The following is a 21277-nucleotide window of genomic DNA, read 5'->3' as shown; positions in this document are numbered from 1 at the left end:
ACTCATTACTTTGATAGATGCATCTAATAGAGAGAGGACGGTAATTACATGCCTCAGATTTGGAACCTTTTTTAAAAAGAGGGATAATTATAGACTGGCCCCATGTCTGCGGGAGATTACCTACTACTGCTGCATTAAAAAATCGTACTAAAATTGGGGCCCAGAGATCCATTTCAATTTTATATAGATCCACCGGCACCCCATCTGGGCCAGGCGCTTTACCTCCTTTACTATTAATTAGACCCTCTTTTACTTCATCTAGGCTTACTGACAATGGTAACCATAAAAATTCGTTACATATAGTTGGATTTAAAATAAACCTATCAGGATTAAAAATTTCCGAAAAATGTTCAATCCATGCGTTACAATGTACATATGAAGTTATTTCTGGTACACTATCATTCTTTAAGAAAGGGCTATTGATGGTTGCCCAGTACAATTTACTATTATTAGTACCTGCTGCTAGGTTGAGATTATCCCATGCTTCATCTCGGAGTTCATTCTTCCTGTTTCAAGTGCCAATTTATAGTTAGCCCTTAAAATTTTAATAGATAAGTTGTCGCGTGGTGTTTTACTCAGGGCGTCTTTTAGATCATGTAATGTTCTAGTACAATTTTTGTCAAACCACCCTGGATTTAATTCCCTATTACCACGACTTTTTTGGGTGAATAAACCTTATATAATTCCATTAATATTAACAAAATTAAATAGCAATATCTCGGGGGTTACTTCATCATTAAGATAATAATCTATCTCCTTCCTACACTTCTCTACTACCTTCTTGTGCATTTTTTGGGGATCAATTCCTGCTCATTTTACTCACATACCATTAATTCGGGTAGCGACTACATCATTAATACAGTCCGGTGCATTGGGGTACTTATTGCCCCAACATAATAAAGAGATGGAAATGCTATTATGATCACTTAAGACCTGTTCCTCAATCCATAAATTCGAAAAGTCGGTATTACTGGAGAGTAAAATGTGATCAATGTTTGTCTGCGCATTCCTACCAGTAAAAGTCGGGCACTTGATATTAGCCTTGTTCTTAGAACAAATTAAAAGGTCCAGATCAAGTTTTACCATTAACTTATTCAGTGCTGTACCATACCTGCAATGTGGGAAATGTAAATGGTCAGCCCCATCGTCATCACCAATCTCCTTCCTAAAACCACAGGAGTTAGTCATAGCCAAGTGGCAGGGTTGGATGTTAAAATCACCTGCCCAAAGAATAATTGTCTGTCTACGTGACGATGTAAGTACCCTTTCGGTCTCTTTTTCGAGTGGGATTAAAACTTTGTCCCTAGTTGCATCAAAAACGTTATTGTAATAATTCACCAAGAGAAGATCTTTACCTTTGGTAAATTCTATTTGCAACAACTGACAATGAGTATCTACTGTGGTGTAACTTTTAATCCTGCACATAGATAATTTGTTGGATATCAAAATAAGAAGACCACCTTTAGCTCTCCCAGCCTTAGATAAAGTTGCATTTAACCAGTAAGAGGTGTAACCTTCTATATGGATACTCTCTTTACACCATGTTTCCTGAAGGCAAATGAAGTCATATCCTGCCTTGATAAAATCCAGTCAAAATGGTGTATCCAGTTTTCTATATAACCCTGCAATTTTCCATGTTACTAGGTTATAACCTATTTCTAGGACTGGGTCTCCTCTCAGGGTATCAATCGAAGGTATTACAGGTGCATTATTTGATGTAGTTGTAAGCAACGTTGCTGGGGATAAACCCCTGTTGTTTATACCTGGTACATCGTCCTCTACGGCTCTATTACTGGTTAATGTTAATGGTTCCTGATCCGACATTGCTAATAAAGAAGTCGATTGCCCTCCCACGGTATCTCCTTCTTCCCATTTGGGTCCTGTTTTCCTTTTTGCCTTTACCATCTTAAGTCAATCATTTTGATCTAAAGAATCAAAGGCCTGGAATCTATTATAGGTGGGTATTGTAAAGCATGGTCGGTGCATAAAGAATTTTGTAGGTCTATGTGCCAAAGAATTATTGTTATCACCAAATTTATTTTCCAGTAGGTGTCTATAAAAGTAGCTCAAGGGTAACAGGGTCATGTTAAACTCCTAGGCTGAGGGTCGTGGTGCATTGGCAAGAGTAGTTTGAGCCAGGTACGCAGATCGAAAATTAATGATAATACAGTCCCCATCCACCTGTTTCTTAAGCGGACCCACCCAACCCACTCGCTGCGTCAATATAACCTGGTTAGCCCTCTCCATAGGAAAGCCACATTTAGTGGATAGCCAGTGGAGGGATTTATTTTTTAAAGCATCATAGGTTTCTACTTGATCTTTCCGCAACTTAGGGACATTTGTGAATACTGCGACATAAGCGCTACATTCCGGGGGCAAGTTTATAAAAGCAGGGACTGAGCCGTCATCATTCCCTGTATGAACTCTAGTACTTCTATTGACATCTTCAACTATTGCTGAGTTTTCTTGCCTCCTGGTACCCTGATCTAGGGGAGGGGCTAGATTTCTTTTGGGCGCTGGAGTATTTTTATTTAAAGAACTCTTAACAGATTGTTCAATAATAGGAGCTTTGGTTATGCTCCTATTATGATTAATCAATTGATTCTCCATAGTATCTAGCCTCCTTTCAATGTTCGCAATTTTGAGATTCATGGGCCCTAATAAGGATGATAACATTGTCTCCATTCTTAACCAAAAACTCTCATCACCAACCTGGGCACATCCCTTAACATTTACAGTATCGGTGGCTTCTAATTGTTCCCCAACCTTTTTCCCTTTTTGTCTAGTTGTTATTGATGATGTCGCGGCCCTCTGTATTCGACTATCTTTTCCCTTAGGTTTATTTAGCGACGAATCTCTATTAATATGCTTCTGCTTGCTTTTTGCTTTCTGACCTCTAGTTCTTGCCGGAGGACTATCCCTCTTGGAGCTGACCAGAGATGTAGGAGCTACACTTGAGGGTGCAGCGCTCTCGTCCTGACCTGTTGTTTCGCCAGATGACTGATGTCGCTCCATACATGTATTAGATGGTGACATAGAAGGTGTTAAAGTCTACTAATGAGTGGGGAAGAGACATGAGACGATTGAGGTTGTATTGTAGGGATCGTTTGAATTTGTGTAACTGGAAGGTCCATATATGATGACATCAATATAGAATCAAAGGAATGTGCCGTGGTTGACGGTAGAGCTACAGGTTGAAGAGGAGGAAGCATACCAGGCGGAAGTGAGAGACGCCTCTCAGTATTTTCGATCGCTGAGGCAACTACTCCTATTGTCTTTTGGCGCATTAAGTCTATGGCAGTCAAACTGGGTAATAGGATATTAGTTGTGGCCGTCTGCCTCGTACTAGGACGTGGCTGCACTGCATTTTTGTTTTTTACCATAGTCCCTAAAATTAAAGGCCACTAGTTAAAGTTTGACAAAATCCTATTCAATTAGACTAAAAAAATACAAAAAACAAAAAAAACACCCCACTATAGCAAATCTAATTAATAAGCAGTCGTTATATTAACCAAAAGGCGGCTAACTATGCGTTATGACAATTTAACTTCACACGCTCATTGTTACTATAGTCAATATCACCAGATGCAATGACCTTAGCTCAGGACATGGGGGGTGGCCCAGCCCAGCCTCTTCCGGTCCCTGACGGGCAAGGACGGGCCCGCCCTTGGCCCGGGCTTTGCCCGGGCGTGGCCCGCGCGCGTCCCGCGCGCGGTGGTCACAAAGCGCTTTTAGGCGCGATTTCGGCGGGATTCGCCTCCCTCCTGGGCGCTTGGCAGCCTGGGAGGTGTAGTCCACAAAGTGCTGCTGCTTCCGATCAGGTATGCGCGTCCCGCGCAGCGGTGGTCACAAAGCGCTTTTAGGCGCGATTTCGGCGGGATTCGCCTCCCTCCTGGGCGCTTGGCAGCCTGGGAGGTGTAGTCCACAAAGTGCTGGTGCTTCCGATCAGGTATGCGCGTCCCGCGCAGCGGTGGTCACAAAGCGCTTTTAGGCGCGATTTCGGTGGGATTCGCCTCCCTCCTGGGCGCTTGGCAGCCTGGGAGGTGTAGTCCACAAAGTGCTGGTGCTTCCGATCAGGTATGCGCGTCCCGCGCAGCGGTGGTCACAAAACGCTTGTAGGCGCGATTTCGGTGGGATTCGCCTCCCTCCTGGGCGCTTGGCAGCCTGAGAGGTGTAGTCCACAAAGTGCTGGTGCTTCCGATCAGGTATGCGCGTCCCTTTCCCACTCATTCCACTAGTGCTGCGCAAACTACAGCAACACTCCTTAACGCTCATCCTAGTTGCTCCAACTTGGGCCAGACAACCATGGTACAGTACATTGCTGGAACTCTCTGTAGTTCTGCACCAAAAATTACACCTCTCTCCATGCCTCTTAACCCAGAACCATGGAGAGATCCAACACCTAGACCCAGCTCAGCTCAACCTAGCGATCTGGCTCCTGAAGTCCTAGAATTCGGTTACCTTAACCTTCCTCCTGACTGTATGAACGTCATTAAAGAAGCTAGACAGCCTACCACTAGAGCATGCTATGCAGCCAAGTGGAAACTATGTGTAATATACTGTCATAACAACAACAGTGATCCCCTAGAAGTGTCTATCCAACACATTATAGGCTACTTACTACACCTCCAAAGATGCAACTTAGCCTACACGTCTATTAGACTGCAGCTTGCTGCCATAGCAGCATATCTACAAAATAGACAACATCTATCACTTTTCAGAGTACCTGCCATAAAGGAGGGACTCAAAAGAATAATTCCCCCCAGAGTACCACCTTCACCTGTGTGGAATTTAAACATCGTTCTCACAAGACTAATGGGGCCTCCATTTGAACCTCTACTTAAATGTGAGCTACAATTCTTAACATGGAAAACTGCCTTCCTTGTAGCCATTATTTCTCTACGAAGAGTTAGCGAACTACAAGCACTAACCATTTCTGCAGATGCATCATAATAAGGTTGTTCTCCGAGCTAATCCTAAATTCCTCCCTAAAGTAATTTCTCCCTTCCACCTCAATCAATCTCTGGAGCTGCCTGTATTCTTCTCGCAGCCACCAAACAGTCGCAGAAAGAGCTCTTCACACCTTAGATGTCAAAAGAGCACTGCTGTACTACATAGAGAGGACATTCCCTTTTTGTAATACCAAACAACTATTCGTGTCTTTCTCACCACCACACAAGGGCAACCCCATATCAAAATTTGGGATAGCTAGGTGGATTGTCAAATGCATACAAATTTGTTACCACAAAGCAAAACGTACATTATCTGTTCCTCCTAAAGCCCACTCTACGCGAAAGATAGGGGCTTCAATGGCATTTGTAGGGAACATTCCCTTAGACGATATCTGCAGACCAGATACATGGTCTACACCGCACACATTCACAAAACACTATTGTGTCGATGTGCAAACTAAACAAGCTAGTGTGGGTCAGGCTGTACTCAAAACACTATTTCAAACTACTGCAAGAGATACTGGTGATACTAGAAGAAGATACTGCTATACAATCTATGCATAGTGTGTAATCTGCAGCTCATATGCCTCGAACAGAATACCAGTATGCATCTGTTCTTGGCATGTAGAGCTGCAGATCTACACACGCCTCCCCGGCTACCTTTATCTGTTCCAGTATCATCTTACTTAGATACAGCATACATGGGCATCTTTCCTGTTTCTTACAAAGCTCCATCATTTCCCTACTGGCAAAAAACAATCTGAGGATGGAGCTGATGCCCATGCGCACTATGATCCAAAGGAGGAGTCACCTACCTCATGACTTCCAAAGACTTTGCAAGACAAAAACAAGAGCAAACATCCGGGTCCAACACCAGATGGCGATCTATGCATAGTGTGTAGATCTGCAGCTCTACATGCCAAGAACAGATGCATATGGGTAAGTAGCATATTCCATATAGAGCAAGTAAGCATGATTTACAAACTAGTAGCTTGGATTTGTGTCAGTATTGTAGCTCACAGAGATGATATCCAATTATTCATTTGGACACTGCCTGATTTGCTGGACTCAGGGTAATATATTGCTCTGATTACAGACACAGAGGACCAAACAGGCCACTGTGCTGGCTCCTGTGATTGATTTGAAACGAGGAGGCTCAGCAGATGACAGACAGATCAGTGACACCCCCCCACATGTAGGAATTGGGTTAAAGGTAAGTTAGTTTACATTCCTTCAGATGCTCTGTGTGTTTTTACTCTGATTTATAATTCTGCGTATTGCTAATGACGTTTAACCCAAATAACCTTTTTTTGACTTGTTTTTCACTTTAATGGAAGGTTTAGTCTTATAAGGATTCCTTTTCAGCATTCAAAGTTCAGTTAATGATGAAAGATGTTTCCTGTAAAGGTGCTCTAAAATAGGCAGAGTGCCAGTGGCTTTAAAGTCAGGAGGTTTAAACTATCATTCTGCTTGAAATATGTATGCATTGGACTTGATTTTTCTGCTGCTGTTCTGATGTAGGAATCCTTTTTTAGATCTCGCCTATCCGATATCGAACATTGTCTGGATGAAAAAGATATATTATGTGCTTACTAAGACCTTGCACTTGCGAAATGTAATTTACAATCATTTTTGTGGAGCAGGGACGAAGCACAGATTGAGTCAAGTTAATCCGAGCCCATCCGTTGCTCCCGATGTGATTGAGGTACTATTTCTTCCCCGCTGCCTGCTGTTCCCTCCAGAGCGCTTGCACTTTTTTTCTTGTTAAACTGGCTGTTTCTCTTCATGTGTCGGTTTGTAGTAGTTTTGCATTATTGTCAGGCTTTATTTCATCTGCGTACTCTCCTTTTCTGCTTAAGGATGGCTTGGAGAGGTAACGCCGAACAAAGGTGTAACATAAATTTAAAGCATAAAAACAGAAAAACTCTGTTTAGGTTGTTTCATTGAAAAATACACTTTCATTGCCCATAACCCTGTGCAGTGTTACACCAAGCTCCCAAATCACAAAGCACCGTTTCAAATTGTATCAATGTATTTACTTGGTACTTTTCATATAGCACTACCTGCCCCCTAGGCTACGTCAGAGCGCAGATTGGTTAATTAGCCACAGATCCCACTCCTGATAGCGATGCAATTTTAGGGGAGCTGGTATTGTAAGTCCTTTTTTTATTTTTAATATACATTAAGACCGTCAATCTCCTGTGAGTGTGTTGGTTTGCAGCGCATAACATAATGGTGGATATGTTTAATATTTTCACTTTAAATTTTTTATAACAAGTCATGCCTCTTTTGCGGTGAACGAACCATGTCTTCTTGGAGATGAGGTGTCTCAGATAAGGTGACTCATACTGGAAGCTTCTGTGCGCTTTACATGACCCCCAGATATCTCGTGTTGTCTTTTTCTGCTTTGGATACAAACTTAGCTTTGCGGTGCACCCTTCTTTGCCTTACTTAATTTAAAGTCCAGTCTACCAACAAACTATCCTCTTGAAAACCCATGCACAAGACTCCACAGGATTCAATCAGTCATGGTTGACTGCAGCCTCAAGCGCTTTGAACCCAGCCACCTTCTTCAGAACAGCTGTCGAGCCCACCTTTTGGAACATTCTTCTTACCAAGGTTTGCCTCCTATTCCAAATCTCATTGTACCTATAGGATGAGTATTGCTAGCTAAATAAATGATAAATGCAAGCAGGCAAATGGATTTCCTATTTGTATTTCAGTGTACTGTTTTTTTTAAAAAAAATAGGTTTATTGATTTTCAAAAAGAAAAAGAAAGACAATCAAGTAATGCAATGGTGTGCAAAATGATTTGATACATAAAATCAAACGTGCCCCCCCACCCCCTGCAGGCCTAACAAGATCCAAATTCCAGAGCATACAGAGCAAATTCGCACTACAATAAGTAGATGCATGTGGAGCAGCAGCGATGCTGTCGGTAGTGAGGCATTAGCATATTGCGGGGTACTGTGAAGCAAGTAGTAACGAACAACCCCCAAAGGTATCTGGTACCGGACACGAGGTGACTGAAAGCAGGGCAGCGAGCGGGCAACCACACACAAACCATTAAACCAGGGAATAAGAAAGGTGCAGCAAGGCTAGAAATCTGCAAGAGGTCTGGGGTGGGACAGCAGATAGGCCGTAAGTGGGACCCAAAAGTACTTGGGGCGGGAGGCTGCTGGTAGCTCCTCTTCATATAGCTGCAGCTGCGTCTTGCAATAGCTCAGGTCCCGGAGCCACTTCTTCACTGTAGGAACTGTTTTGGCCCCCCAACACTGTGCAACCGCTCTTTTCGCAAACAGGGTGGATATAGCAACAATTTGCCTGTGACAGGGCTTGAGTCGTTTCACATATCTCAATGAACACAACTCAGGAGTACAGCTCACAGGTTCAGACACCATATTGGTAAGCATGTTTGTCACAGCCGTCCAGAAAGCTAACACACCCACACACAACCAAGCCACGTGCAGGAAGTCAGCATCTGCCATACCCCAGCGCACGCAATTAGCAGTCTCACGTAGACCATACCTATGTAACTGTGAGGGGGAGTAGTATACCTGATGCGAAAATTTGAAGTGAATAATTCTGAGGTTGCAGTTAGCAGTGAGGCGGCCAGTGAGTTGGCAACACGCCGTCCAAACCTCCGGCGCTATAGGAATGCCCAGTGCGCCCTGCCAGCGCAAGCAGGAGGGGTGATCCCCCCTGATCTCGCTCGCGCAGAGAAGCGTTATAAAGTTTGGTGATGAGCCCCTTCCGCACCGTGCCAGACAACATCGCCTGCAATGCTCGTAGTGTAGTGGGCTCCTCAGGGTACGCTGGGTACACCGCGCAAATAGCCTGGCGCACACGGACGTATGTGAAGCCGAACATAAAGCCGCGGTCTGTGCCATTCTGCACCTCTTGCAAAGTTTTAAAGCGACCATCCTTATATAGGTCGCCGGGTCACACTCACTGCAGCCAGCTCTCGCAGGGCCGACGTCTCGCGCGCCACAGAGATTTCCGGGTGGGAAGCGAGGGGGAGCAATGGAGCGTAGAGATACGGAAGATTGGCCTGGGACGCCAGCATACGCCATGCCCAAGCCGTGCAAAGTGCAGGGTTGACTTCAGTCCGTGGGCCGCCCGATCCAGTAGACAAGGTCACTGCCTGCAGCGGAGTTGGCAGGACGGCATCAGCCTCTATAGCCACATGGGGCTGGAAGTGTTTGGGGAAAATGCCAATAGTGCGCAAACTGAGCCTGTGCGCACAAATAATACAGGCGAAGGTCGAGGGCCTTAAAGCCGCCCAGATTAAAGGGCTCAACTAATAGATCCCACCGGCTGCGAGGTTTTTTGCCACCCCATACAAACAAGAAGAGTGCCGACTGTAGGGTGCGAAACATTGCCACGTTTAATAGGAATGTTCACAAAGAAGTAGAGCAGTTTCGGAAGAAAAACCATCTTCACAACCGCTATTCTATCTGCCAATGAAAGGGGCAAATGTGTCCAGCGCTCGGCCTGTTCTAAGATAAGCGTGACCGCACGGCCGTAATTCTCAGTGATAACTATGCCTGGGTCCCTGTGTATCCACACGCCCAGATATTTCACAGGGTCAGACGTCCAGGTCAGGGGATAATCCATCTCTGCTTCTCTTGTGTGCGCAGTGAGGGGGAATACCAAAGATTTCGACCAGGCCTGAAAACGGTTCGAACCGGACATAATCCCGGAGCAGCGTCGACAAATGAACGGCCGGTTCACGACCGTATAGCATCATGTCGTCCGCATATAGGGAAACAATCAAAGGGCGTTGCTGGAACCGCAGAGCGGCTTCTGCGTGCTTTTGGCGTAGCTTGCAGGCAAGGAGCTCCAGGGCCAAGGAGAACAGCATGGGAGACAGAGGACAGCCCTGTTGTGTGCCCCGTTCGATATGGAACAAGGTGGTCCCCCACCCATTCACCCGAACTCTCGCCACCGGGTCGGTGTATAGAACCCGAAGCCATTGCAAAAAGAAGGGGGGGGGGGGGGGGCCCATCCTGGTCAGAACCGTAAACATGAACGGCCATTGCAGCGATTCGAAGGCTTTTGCTGCATCGAGCAGCATGGCCACCGCCTGGAAATCGGGCTCAAAGTAACGTAAAGTGGAGAAGAGTGTACGCAGGTTATGTGTTGTGGAGCGCTCCACCACAAAGCCATAGTGAGGATTTCGTGAGTTATATAAGCACACAGAGATCGCTAAATGGGGGGGGGTCTTTTTTTTATAATGATGCATTCCGATCATCTTATCACCTCTTTCAAGGGATATACACTACATCTCTAGATCTCTTTCGGTATATACGGCTACAACAGGGCTCTGTGCTCCTGGAGTTCCCGTGCGAACCAGTGAACCTTGCTCCCCTGCATCAGATGTTGGGCACTACTGCGCCGAAACACCTGGTGTCCTCCCTTTATCATAGTGTCCGCACACACAGTCCGGAGCTGCCTCGCGCATCTCGTGAACACTGGACCGCGGAGCTGGGGACTGAGGTGGTGGATGACCAGTGGGAATATTGCTGCCTACAGACTGCGCATATTTCAGCTAGCTGCAGACTACGAGTCATACATTATACGTTTTTACATCGTTTATATCATACCCCGGCCAGGCTATTCAGATTCCAATTGAGAGACACAGATCAGGTGCCGGGTTCCTACATTTGGCCTGGGAGTGCCAGAAGGTACAGGAATATTGGGCGCAGGTCTTTGCGGCACTAGAGAAGATGACAGGGCTCACATTGGAATGTACACCCTTAGTGGCGCTACTGGGCTACACTGCACAGATTCCTAAAACACAGCGCCGATACATAACCCTATCCCTACTATTAGCGAAACGACGAGTGGCCTGCAGATGGGGTAGGGGGCGTGCCCCAAAATTCAAGGACTGCTAGGCGATCGGACCTACTGTCAAGAGCAGCTTGTTGCCTATGCTGAGACCCTCCCTCGGGCAAGGACCTAAAGATATATGGGGTCCTCTCCGCAGCTACCTTCTTGCGCAGTCGGCGGAGACACCGCCTGGCACACATTCCGACCTGCTGGCCGCTCACTGACGTAACATACCTCTGTTGAATAACAATGTTCTTTCCTCGACTGTACTGAGCAAACTATGTGGTTTTTTGTTTTTTTTGGCTGGGTGTGTAATATGTGTACGACATCCGATGCTATGTGATCACAACCGTTTAATTGAGCTAGACATGCTAAGTTAAAGTAATATAAAGGACTTGTGATACGACCCTGGACTGATGGGAGACTAGAGACAGCAAACTTGAATGTAACATATCTCTTAATGTCTGTTTTTGCTGAATCCTTGCAGCTGTACTGTATAATTTTTATGGAAAAATTACAAATAAACTTTTTAATAAGTATTTACTCCGCTTGCTTGTGGATTGATTATACCCACTCTAGGAGATCAGAGGTACACAGTAAGTATTAAGCAATATAAGTCTGTGTTGCCGGTTCCACCTGCCATCCAGAATGTCCAGGTACTCATGGCTCCTTATTTGGGACCTGACTCTCAAGGTGTATTGAGGTCTAGAGGTTTAGATGCATTGAAGGAGGTGGTGTGGGAGTAGGAACTCAAAGACAGAAAGCAATGTATGGGCAAAACAAATAAGATATACATATTGAAGAGATTAGAACAGTAAAGTCCAGAAAGTACACAAAACGGTGAAGTACGTAGAGCTTATTTGGACTGAATTGAATATATTGTTCGCGAATAACTCACCCTCCTTAAAACCAGTCCCCTAATTAAACCGTGGCAACCTGGCCCACTGTCCGTCAATTGGTCATGAAGAAACAAGAAAAGAAAAAAAATGAATCTGTGTCCTCATGTGATGTAACTGGTGCTATGTAAAGCGCTCTGATACCTGATTGGATTCGGGTCAAGTTCGCGCTATATAAAACTCTGGAAAAAAGAAAGAAAAAAAAAATGCAGAAGATGTGCAGTTTCTCTGACAGTAATCACTGTTTTGGTTCTCTTTCGAGTGCAAAGCTCACGCCTCTTCATAAATACTCATGAAGCCCATCCCCGCTTACACGTTCTCCAGAAAGTGGAGGCAGCCAGGCAAGTGAGGCTAAAATTGAGTTTTATATCGAGGAACAGGAGACTCCTGCTCCAGGGGTCATAGGTTAAAAAGCCTCTACACCTGGAACTTCTAATCACCATCACCAGCTGTTAGCTTCCCCGCACCCTGACTTGAAAGGCAATTTCTGGGGTGCGTCAACCGCCTCCACTTCCCATGCACGCCCTCCCCAAAGCGGAAACAAATTAATTTATTAAGAAAGCTTCTGTAGCGCGACCGCTAAAGTGAAAGCGGCCCACACTGTAAACTGAATAAATAAGCGTGGCTGCTCAAGTGAAAGTGGCATGTGCTGTAAATTAAATAAGCGTGGCCGCTATAGTTAAAGCGGACCACGCTGTAAATTAAATAAATACATTACTAATAATATAAATGCGTGCGACATGCTGCGATGTGGTGGGTGGAATAGAGGAAGATCATTAAAGAAAATAGTGTTTACCAACCACATAACGCAGACCGTGTAGCAACACAAGTAACAAGCATTTACAATGCAATAGGTCTCGCAACTGCGAGTTTTAGAGCTATTGCTATTGTAAATGGCAATGCCTTTTGAAAAATTAACAGGTATTGTAATTTATAATAGTAATTTTCCATCAGTACCATAACTACCACTATTATTATTACTATCACCACAGAGTAGTAATAGTAATAATTGTGATGGTGGTATTGGTACTGGTGGTGGTGGTGGTATTGGTACTGGTGGTCTACGTGGATTGTATTTCATTACTTATGCTACTGCTGGAATATTTTTTAACAAAAAAAATACAAAAACGAACAAACATCATTTGCAATGCCAATAGCTCAAACTTTTAGTAATGCCAGCCCTATTGCATTGCAAATGCTTGTTTTATGTTGCAGGCTTGAGGTGCATCATCTACTTCCCAAAATACAATCTTAAATTTGTAGACACTCGTAACAGTCCTATGGTAGGAGGCAGTTGTTCAGCCAGTGTAAGGCTAATAGCTTACACAACTTTGCATTTTGATACCTGAAGTTTTAAATTACAATAAATGGAGTAGACCTCAGGCAGGAGACTTGAGTTACCAGTAACTGTGGAAAGAGCAATAACTTTAGAAACTGGTGCTTTATTTCACCTTTTCCGTGGTGTGAAAGTTGCATAACTGTTTTATTGCGTTCGAATGGGCACAATGGGGCTTATTTACAAGTCCCTTGCACCGCCGGTGCTTCACTTTCTGTGTGGGGAAAAAGTGACGTAGCGGCGGCTCAAGGGGCTTGTAAATAAGCCCCTATGTCGTTGGCAGAATGCTTTAAATATGACAGTCGATTGCCGCTCACTCTATGCGCACACATATATCCCAGAGAAATTCCTGCTCTTAAGCAGCGTTGCCACCTTTTGGTGTCCAGTGAAGTTTGAATACTTCCAACTGAAAAACGGTTGTGAAACCAGGAGCAGCTGAATTCGCGAGACACCTGGACCTACAGCCAGAAACATCTGGTATTTGCAAGGAATTTAATACATCATTAAAAAAATCCCCTTGGGCGTTAATGTCCTGTGGCAGTGGAAATCCCTCAGTCAGGGCACATACGTTGTTGGCAAACAGTTTACAGTCAAGGAGTATAAATAACCCTCAGAGCCTCATCAGAATGTAGCTGAGAAGTAGCACAATCAAGACATATACACAGTTGGAAAAAGTGATCTTAAACATCCAGACCGCAGCACAATGCCGCATACATTCAACTAAATTCATGCTAACTGCCAGTGATACGGCATCTAAGTTTATGAAAGGTTGAGAAAAAAGAAACCGAAAGAGAAGAGAAGAAAAACATCCTAGTGTGAATCTATATATGGCATCTAGTACTTAAATACAACTTGGGTTCTCTGGCTCTACAGCAGCTCTGCTGACCTGGTTCTCTGGCTGTACAGCAGCTCTGCTGACCTGGTTCTCTGGCTCTACAGCAGCTCTGCTGACCTGGTTCTTAGGCTCTAGAGCAGCTCTGCTGACCTGGTTCTCTGGCTGTAAAGAAGCTCTGCTGACCTGGTTCTCTAGCTCTACAGCGGCTCTGCTGACTTGGTTCTCTGGCTCTAAAGCGGCTCTGCTGACCTGGTTTTCTGGCTCTACAGCGGCTCTGCTGACCTGGTTCTCTGGCTCTAAAGCAGCTCTGCTGACCTGGTTCTCTGGCTCTAAAGCAGCTCTGCTGACCTGGTTCTCTGGCTCTACAGCGGCTCTGCTGACCTGGTTATCTGGCTCTACAGCGGCTCTGCTGACCTGTTTCTCTGGCTCTACAATGGCTCTGCTGACCTGGTTCTCTGGCTCTACAGCAGCTCTGCTGACCTGGTTCTCTGGCTCTAAAGCAGCTCTGCTGACCTGGATCTCCTGCTCTAGAGTGGCTCTACTGACCTGGTTCTCTGGCCCTACAGCAGCTCTGCTGACCTGGTTCTATAGCGGCTCTGCTGACCTGGTTCTCTGGCTCTACAGTGGCTCTGCTGACCTGGTTCTCTGGCTCTACAATGGCTCTGCTGACCTGGTTCTCTGGCTCTACAGCAGCTCTGCTGACCTGGTTCTCTGGCTCTAAAGCAGCTCTGCTGACCTGGATCTCCTGCTCTAGAGTGGCTCTACTGACCTGGTTCTCTGGCCCTACAGCAGCTCTGCTGACCTGGTTCTATAGCGGCTCTGCTGACCTGGTTCTCTGGCTCTACAGTGGCTCTGCTGACCTGGTTCTCTGGCTCTACAGTGGCTCTGCTGACCTGGTTCTCTGGCTCTAAAGCAGCTCTGCTGACCTGGTTCTCTGGCTCTAAAGCAGCTCTGCTGACCTGGTTCTCTGGCTCTACAGCGGCTCTGCTGACCTGGTTATCTGGCTCTACAGCGGCTCTGCTGACCTGTTTCTCTGGCTCTACAATGGCTCTGCTGACCTGGTTCTCTGGCTCTACAGCAGCTCTGCTGACCTGGTTCTCTGGCTCTAAAGCAGCTCTGCTGACCTGGATCTCCTGCTCTAGAGTGGCTCTACTGACCTGGTTCTCTGGCTCTACAGCAGCTCTGCTGACCTGGTTCTATAGCGGCTCTGCTGACCTGGTTCTCTGGCTCTACAGTGGCTCTGACCTGGTTCTCTGGCTCTACAATGGCTCTTCTGACCTGGTTCTCTGGCTCTACAGCAGCTCTGCTGACCTGGTTCTTTGGCTCTACAGCAGCTCTGCTGACCTGGTTCTCCGGCTCTACAGCAGCTCTGCTGACCTAGTTCTCTGGCTCTAGAGCAGCTCTGCTGACCTGTTTCTCTGGCTCTAGAGCAGCTCTGCTGACCTAGTTCTCTGGCTCTAGAGCAGCTCTGCTGACCTGTTTCTCTGGCTCTACACCGGCTCTGCTGACCTAGTTTTCTGGCTCTGCTGACCTGGTTCTCTGGCTCTACAACGGCTCTGCTGACCTAGTTCTCTGGCTCTAAAGCAGCTCTTCTGACCTGGTTCTCTGGCTCTAAAGCAGCTCTTCTGACCTGGTTCTCTGGCTCTACAGCAGCTCTTCTGACCTGGTTCTATGGCTCTAAAGCGGCTCTTCTGACCTGGTTCTCTGCCTCTACAGCGGCTCTGCTGACCTGGTTCTCTGCCTCTAAAGCAGCTCTGCTGACCTGGTTCTGTGGCTCTAGAGCGGCTCTGGCTCTGCTGACCTACTTCTCTGGCTCTACAGCCGCTCTGCTGACCTGGATCTCTGGCTCTACAGCAGCTCTGCTGCCTAGTTCTCTGGCTCTAGAGCAGCTCTGCTGACCTGGTTCTATGGCTCTACAACAGCTTTGCTGACCTGGTTCTCTGGCTCTAGAGCAGCTCTGCAGACCTGGTTCTCTGGCTCTACACAGGCTCTGCTGACCTGGTTTTCTGGCTCTACAGCAGCTCTTCTGACCTGGTTCTATGGCTCTAAAGCAGCTCTTCTGACCTGGTTCTATGGCTCTAAAGCAGCTATTCTGACCTGGTTTCTCTGGCTCTACAGCGGCTCTGCTGACCTGTTTCTCTGGCTCTACAATGGCTCTGCTGACCTCGTACTCTGGCTCTACAGCAGCTCTGCTGACCGTGTTCTCCTGCTCTAGAGCGGCTCTGCTGACCTGGTTCTCTGGCTCTACAGTGGCTCTGCTGACCTGGTTCTCTGGCTCTACAATGGCTCTGCTGACCTGGTTCTCTGGCTCTAAAGCAGCTCTGCTGACCTGGTTCTCTGGCTCTAAAGCAGCTCTGCTGACCTGGTTCTCCTGCTCTAGAGTGGGTCTGCTGACCTGGTTCTCTGGCTCTACAGCAGCTCTGCTGACCTAGTTCTCTGGCTCTAGAGCAGCTCTGCTGACCTGGTTCTCTGGCTCTACAACCGCTTTGCTGACCTGGTTCTCTGGCTCTACACCGGCTCTACACTGGCTCTGCTGACCTGGTTTTCTGGCTCTACAACGGCTCTGCTGACCTGGTTCTCTGGCTCTACAACGGCTCTGCTGACCTAGTTCTCTGGCTCTACAGCAGCTCTTCTGACCTGGTTCTCTGGCTCTAAAGCAGCTCTTCTGACCAGGTTCTATGGCTCTAAAGCAGCTCCTTTTACCTGGTTCTCTGGTTCTACAGCGGCTCTGCTGACCTGGTTTTCTGGCTCTAAAGCAGCTCTGCTGACCTGGTTCTCTGGCTCTACAGTGGCTCTGCTTGACCTGGTTCTCTGGCTCTACAGCGGCTCTGCTGACCTGGTTCTCTGGCTCTAAAGCAGCTCTGCTGACCTGGGTCTCTGGCTCTAAAGCAGCTCTGCTGACCTGGTTCTCCTGCTCTAGAGTTGCTCTGCTGACCTGGTTCTCTGGCTCTACAGCCGCTCTGGTGACCTGGATCTCTGGCTCTACAGCCGCTCTGGTGACCTGGATCTCTGGCTCTACAGCCGCTCTGCTGACCTAGTTCTCTGGCTCTAGAGCAGCTCTGCTGACCTGGTTCTCTGGCTCTACAACAGCTTTGCTGACCTGGTTCTCTGGCTCTACAGCAGCTCTGCTGACCTGGTTCTCTGGCTCTACAACAGCTCTGCTGACCTAGTTCTCTGGCTCTACACCGGCTCTGCTGACCTGGTTTTCTGGCTCTACAGCAGCTCTTCTGACCTGGTTCTATGGCTCTAAAGCAGCTCTTCTGACCTGGTTCTATGGCTCTAAAGCAGCTCTTCTGACCTGGTTCTATGGCTTTAAAGCAGCTCTTCTGACCTGGTTTCTCTGGCTCTAGAGCAGCTCTGCTGGCCTGGTTCTTTGGCTCTAGAGCAGCTCTGCTGACCTGTTTCTCTGGCTCTACAGCAGCTCTGCTGACCTAGTTCTCTGGCTCTAGAGCAGCTGTGCTGACCTGGTTCTCTGGCTCTACAACGGCTCTGCTGACCTAGTTCTCTGGCTCTACAGCAGCTCTTCTGACCTGGTTCTTTGGCTCTACAGCAGCTCTTCTGACCTGGTTCTATGGCTCTAAAGCAGCTCTTCTGACCTGGTTCTATGGGTCTACAGCGGCTCTGCTTACCTGGTTCTCTGGGTCCACAACGGCTCTGCTGACCTAGCTCTAAAGCAGCTCTGCTGACCTGATTCTGTGGCTCTAGAGCGGCTCTGGCTCTGCTGACCTGGTTCTCTGGCTCTAGAGCAGCTCTGCTGACCTGGTTCTCTGGCTCTAGAGCAGCTCTGCTGACCTGGTTCTCTGGCTCTAGAGCAGCTCTGCTGACCTGGTTCTCTGGCTCTAGAGCAGCTCTGCTAACCCGGTTCTCTCCCTCTTAAGCAGGTTTGCTGACCTGGTTTCTCTGGCTCTAGAGCAGCTCTGCTGACCTGGTTCTTAGGCTCTAGAGCAGCTCTGCTGACCTGGTTCTTAGGCTCTAGAGCAGCTCTGCTGACCTAGTGCTCTGGCTTTGAAGCAGCTCTGCTGACCTAGTGCTCTGGCTTTGAAGCAGCTCTGCTGACCTGGTTCTCTGGCTCTACAACGGCTCTGCTGACCTGGTTCTCTGGCTCTACAGCAACTCTGCTGACCTGGTTCTCTGGCTCTAGAGCGTCTCTGCTGACCTGGTTCTATGGCTCTACAGCAGCTCTGCTGACCTGGTTCTATGGCTCTACAGCAGCTCTGCTGACCTGGTTCTATGGCTCTACAGCAGCTGTGCTGACCTGGTTCTCTGGCTCTACGACGGCTCTGCTGACCTGGTTGCGACAGATATAGGGTCGATTCCGAAGTAAAGTCACCCAGGAGTAAAGTTCCGACATTTTGGAATTGGCAGAGGATTGTAGGAGTACTGCCGGGAAACCATGATGACAATCACACTTTCCTGAGGCCAGTTGGGGAATTCTTTGTTACTCTCAACGTTCTCACATGCGTATATGGGTATTTTTGCAAACAAATATAGGTAACGTACATTTACGCATGCGCAAATCCCTCTCAATTACAGAAACCCATTCCCCTGCATCGCAAAAAATTTTGGGTGAGTCTGTTCTCCGTTCCCACCCTCCTTAGACTACTCCTGCCTGGACAATATTACACAAAGAAATGTAGATATGCTTGAGCTCTGAAATGTATGTGTCTGCCTTGTATAGTTGCAGCACGCAGTGAAACAAAGCTAAATCAAGCGCGCGGTGGAAGCGCGTGAAAGCTAACATGCTAGAGAGGAGACGTCACGCGCGTGCACATCGCCTGTCCAGGCGTGCACATGTCCTGTCCCCCTTCGCCCACCAAACCGACAACCATTGTCTCGCCAAGGCGGGCAGCGCATGCACTGCGTCGCTAGGCGAGACCTAAAAAGTCCAGTCGGTACCGGAGGTTACAAATGTATACAAGGTGGTACCAAAGAGGGACTACTAAGCCTATTCACAAATGAAAAGCAACGATTTAGCAAGGACAGCAACAAGAGCCAATTGAAAAGATGGGCAGGAAATGGGCGAAGCTTCTATGCCATACCTCAATACAGCATATCTCACAGACCAGCGCATTCGCTGCCCAGACTCGACCTAATAAGACAAAGTGGTATTGATAATGAAACAATTTACATGTTGTGGACAGTGGTGGGTTCCCCTGTGAATTTAAAGTTGTTGCAATACATCTGGTAACTGCTGTAGGTTTGATCATGCTTTTTTGTCGTATTCTAAACATCAATAAATGATAAGCTTAAAAAATGTAGATTGCGGGTTTGGTCCGAGTAATAGACATGCACCGCAGCTTTTAGTATGTAATAGATGTGGCAGCCTAAGGGTACTGTACAGTTTGCTGGTCATTGGGCTCTGTGTCTAGTGAAGAACTTCCTCCTACTGGCGGTGCCCTTTGTGTTTATTGTGCTGCATGAAGCTTGGAGCACACAAGTGAGCTGTGGTTGTACTTCCTGGTTGAGATGCCTTGATAAAAACACAGACTTTGTATTATAGTCCATGTTGTGGTTTAAAGGTATTTTCAGCGTACATATAGCTAAGTCGATGTTCTCTGGCAGAATGAGGATTCTTATGCTGCTTTGGGCTCGCTTGCAGGATTCTCAATGCTATACTTCCAAGGTTGTCTGGGAAGGCTGACATATGTTTCCTGCAACTAATGTCCGCGCAGTGCCTGCCTCCAAAACCCTCCCTAATTGCCAGGAGACTTTCTTAATATAGTTTGCCCTTTTACGAGTATGCAGAATAAATTGATCAAGCACTCTTCATCAGTAAATGGGACATGGGGCATACTCCTCAGTCTCATAAACACAGCAAGCAGTGGCACTTGACTTACCACTTGTCTTCTTTGCTGCTGCCAGTCTGTCTTTTTCAACCTTGGAGTGCTTCAGCCCAGCAATTAAAAAGTCACACACTGCTGTCTACAAGTATGTTATGCACATTACTGTAAGGACTGCTGGCAGCCCTTGAAAATTATAAAACAAGAGCTTTGCTGGTACCTAAGTAGCCTTACCAAGAGCTGATTAGTCCCCGGCACTATTCAATTGAGACCCATGCATTGACCTTCCTAACTACTAAACAACTCCTAGCTATGGATGACTTAAACATTGTCATTCGAGAGCTATTCCATTCACTCACCCCTAGAGAATTTACTTAGAATTTTTTTAAAAAAACCTCACAGTCAAATCCACCACCTCCACACCGTTATGAAAAATGGCCTATATGTTAGCAAAATCACAGCGTTCCACCGTGTCTTATTGTGAGGCCACAAAAGAACTCTTTATTGTTCTTGGTGGAAGTGGTTTGGGCTAGTAATCACCATTCACTGGCACACAATAATAACACTCAATAATATATGATTGTCCAGTCTGTGGTTTTTCTTTAGAAAAGAAAAAGTACATTTATTGCACACTACATGCCACACAGTAATTTACAAATATACAAAAGGCTGGTAGAAACACCTTTGGTAACTTTACATTCAACCCCAGTATCCTTCTTTAATGGACAAAACATATCCTAACCAAATAGGATGGTGTGAATTTACATCATGTCAATGTAACCACACTTAGAAAGACCAGAATCCCATGTAATAATAATGTATTCCATCACTGACTTCAGTAACCATAACCCATCTGCAGTCATTATTACTAATAAGACATTGCAACCATGTGTACAATAAAGTTAATAAAGCACTGCAGTCTTTCTGGAATAGCTATTACTGTGAGCAGTACCACACAAATAAAGCATTGCGAATAGCTCTTTTAAATAAAGCATTGTTTGACCATAAACAATGTGTCTGTGTCTTTTTAAAACCTCTTTAGGCAACATAAACTGCAGCCATAGAAACTACTTCTAGATTATGCTTGCTGCACTGCCAGGGGCCGTCCTAGTTTCTCTGACCCTTCACACTTTAGAGTCTGTGCCTCTGCAGACTTGCTTTGGGGGGTGGTTGCTGCTTTGGTGTAGCTGCTGTGCTCCTGCAGACCCCCAAACACACACACTCCGCCATTGGTGGTGTCCCTGCCATTCTGGGGCCACCACATTGGTAAACACTTTCAGCTTAAGCAAGGTCCTACAGGCTTTATAGGGTGCTCCTTCTAGGAAAGTGAATAATTAGCAGCTCCAGGCTCATTCTTTTCCTGCTGTTGAGTCAAAATGCTCCTCGTGTTGACCCCCGGGACCTTGCCCACTCCGGGGGTGATTACCAACTTTGCGACGGAGCTCCACGCGCTCAGTGTCCTCTCGGGGGAGGGGGTTGGGTTTAAAGGTCAATTGCTTTTTCCTCTCATATCAGGGCCATTTTGCATGATCTTGGGCTCATTCTGCTCCTGGTGGCAAGCCCTGGCCACCTGGAACCTTTTGCTTATGTGTCCTGGCCTCCAAGGCGGCACACTTTTCAGGGAGCTAGTTCTACTGGCTACCTGC

General features: G+C 46.7%; 1 protein-coding gene across 5 annotated transcripts in view; it reads left to right on the top strand.

Moving 5' to 3' along the window:
• Positions 1–21277, top strand: part of RBM17 (RNA binding motif protein 17) — a 244489-nt gene that overhangs the window by 38786 nt on the left and 184426 nt on the right. For all 5 annotated transcript variants that reach the window (XM_085653554.1, XM_085653556.1, XM_085653553.1 and 2 more), the window contains one exon: positions 6049–6165. In XM_085653554.1, coding sequence (XP_085509680.1) covers positions 6049–6165 — 117 coding nt within the window. The remainder of the gene's footprint in view (positions 1–6048; positions 6166–21277) is intronic.

Source organism: Triturus cristatus, chromosome 4_1 (assembly GCF_964204655.1).
Source record: "Triturus cristatus chromosome 4_1, aTriCri1.1, whole genome shotgun sequence".
Lineage (NCBI taxonomy): Eukaryota > Metazoa > Chordata > Amphibia > Caudata > Salamandridae > Triturus > Triturus cristatus.
The sequence above is the reverse complement of the archived record's forward strand: the minus strand, read 5'-3'. Positions and strand labels throughout refer to the sequence as shown.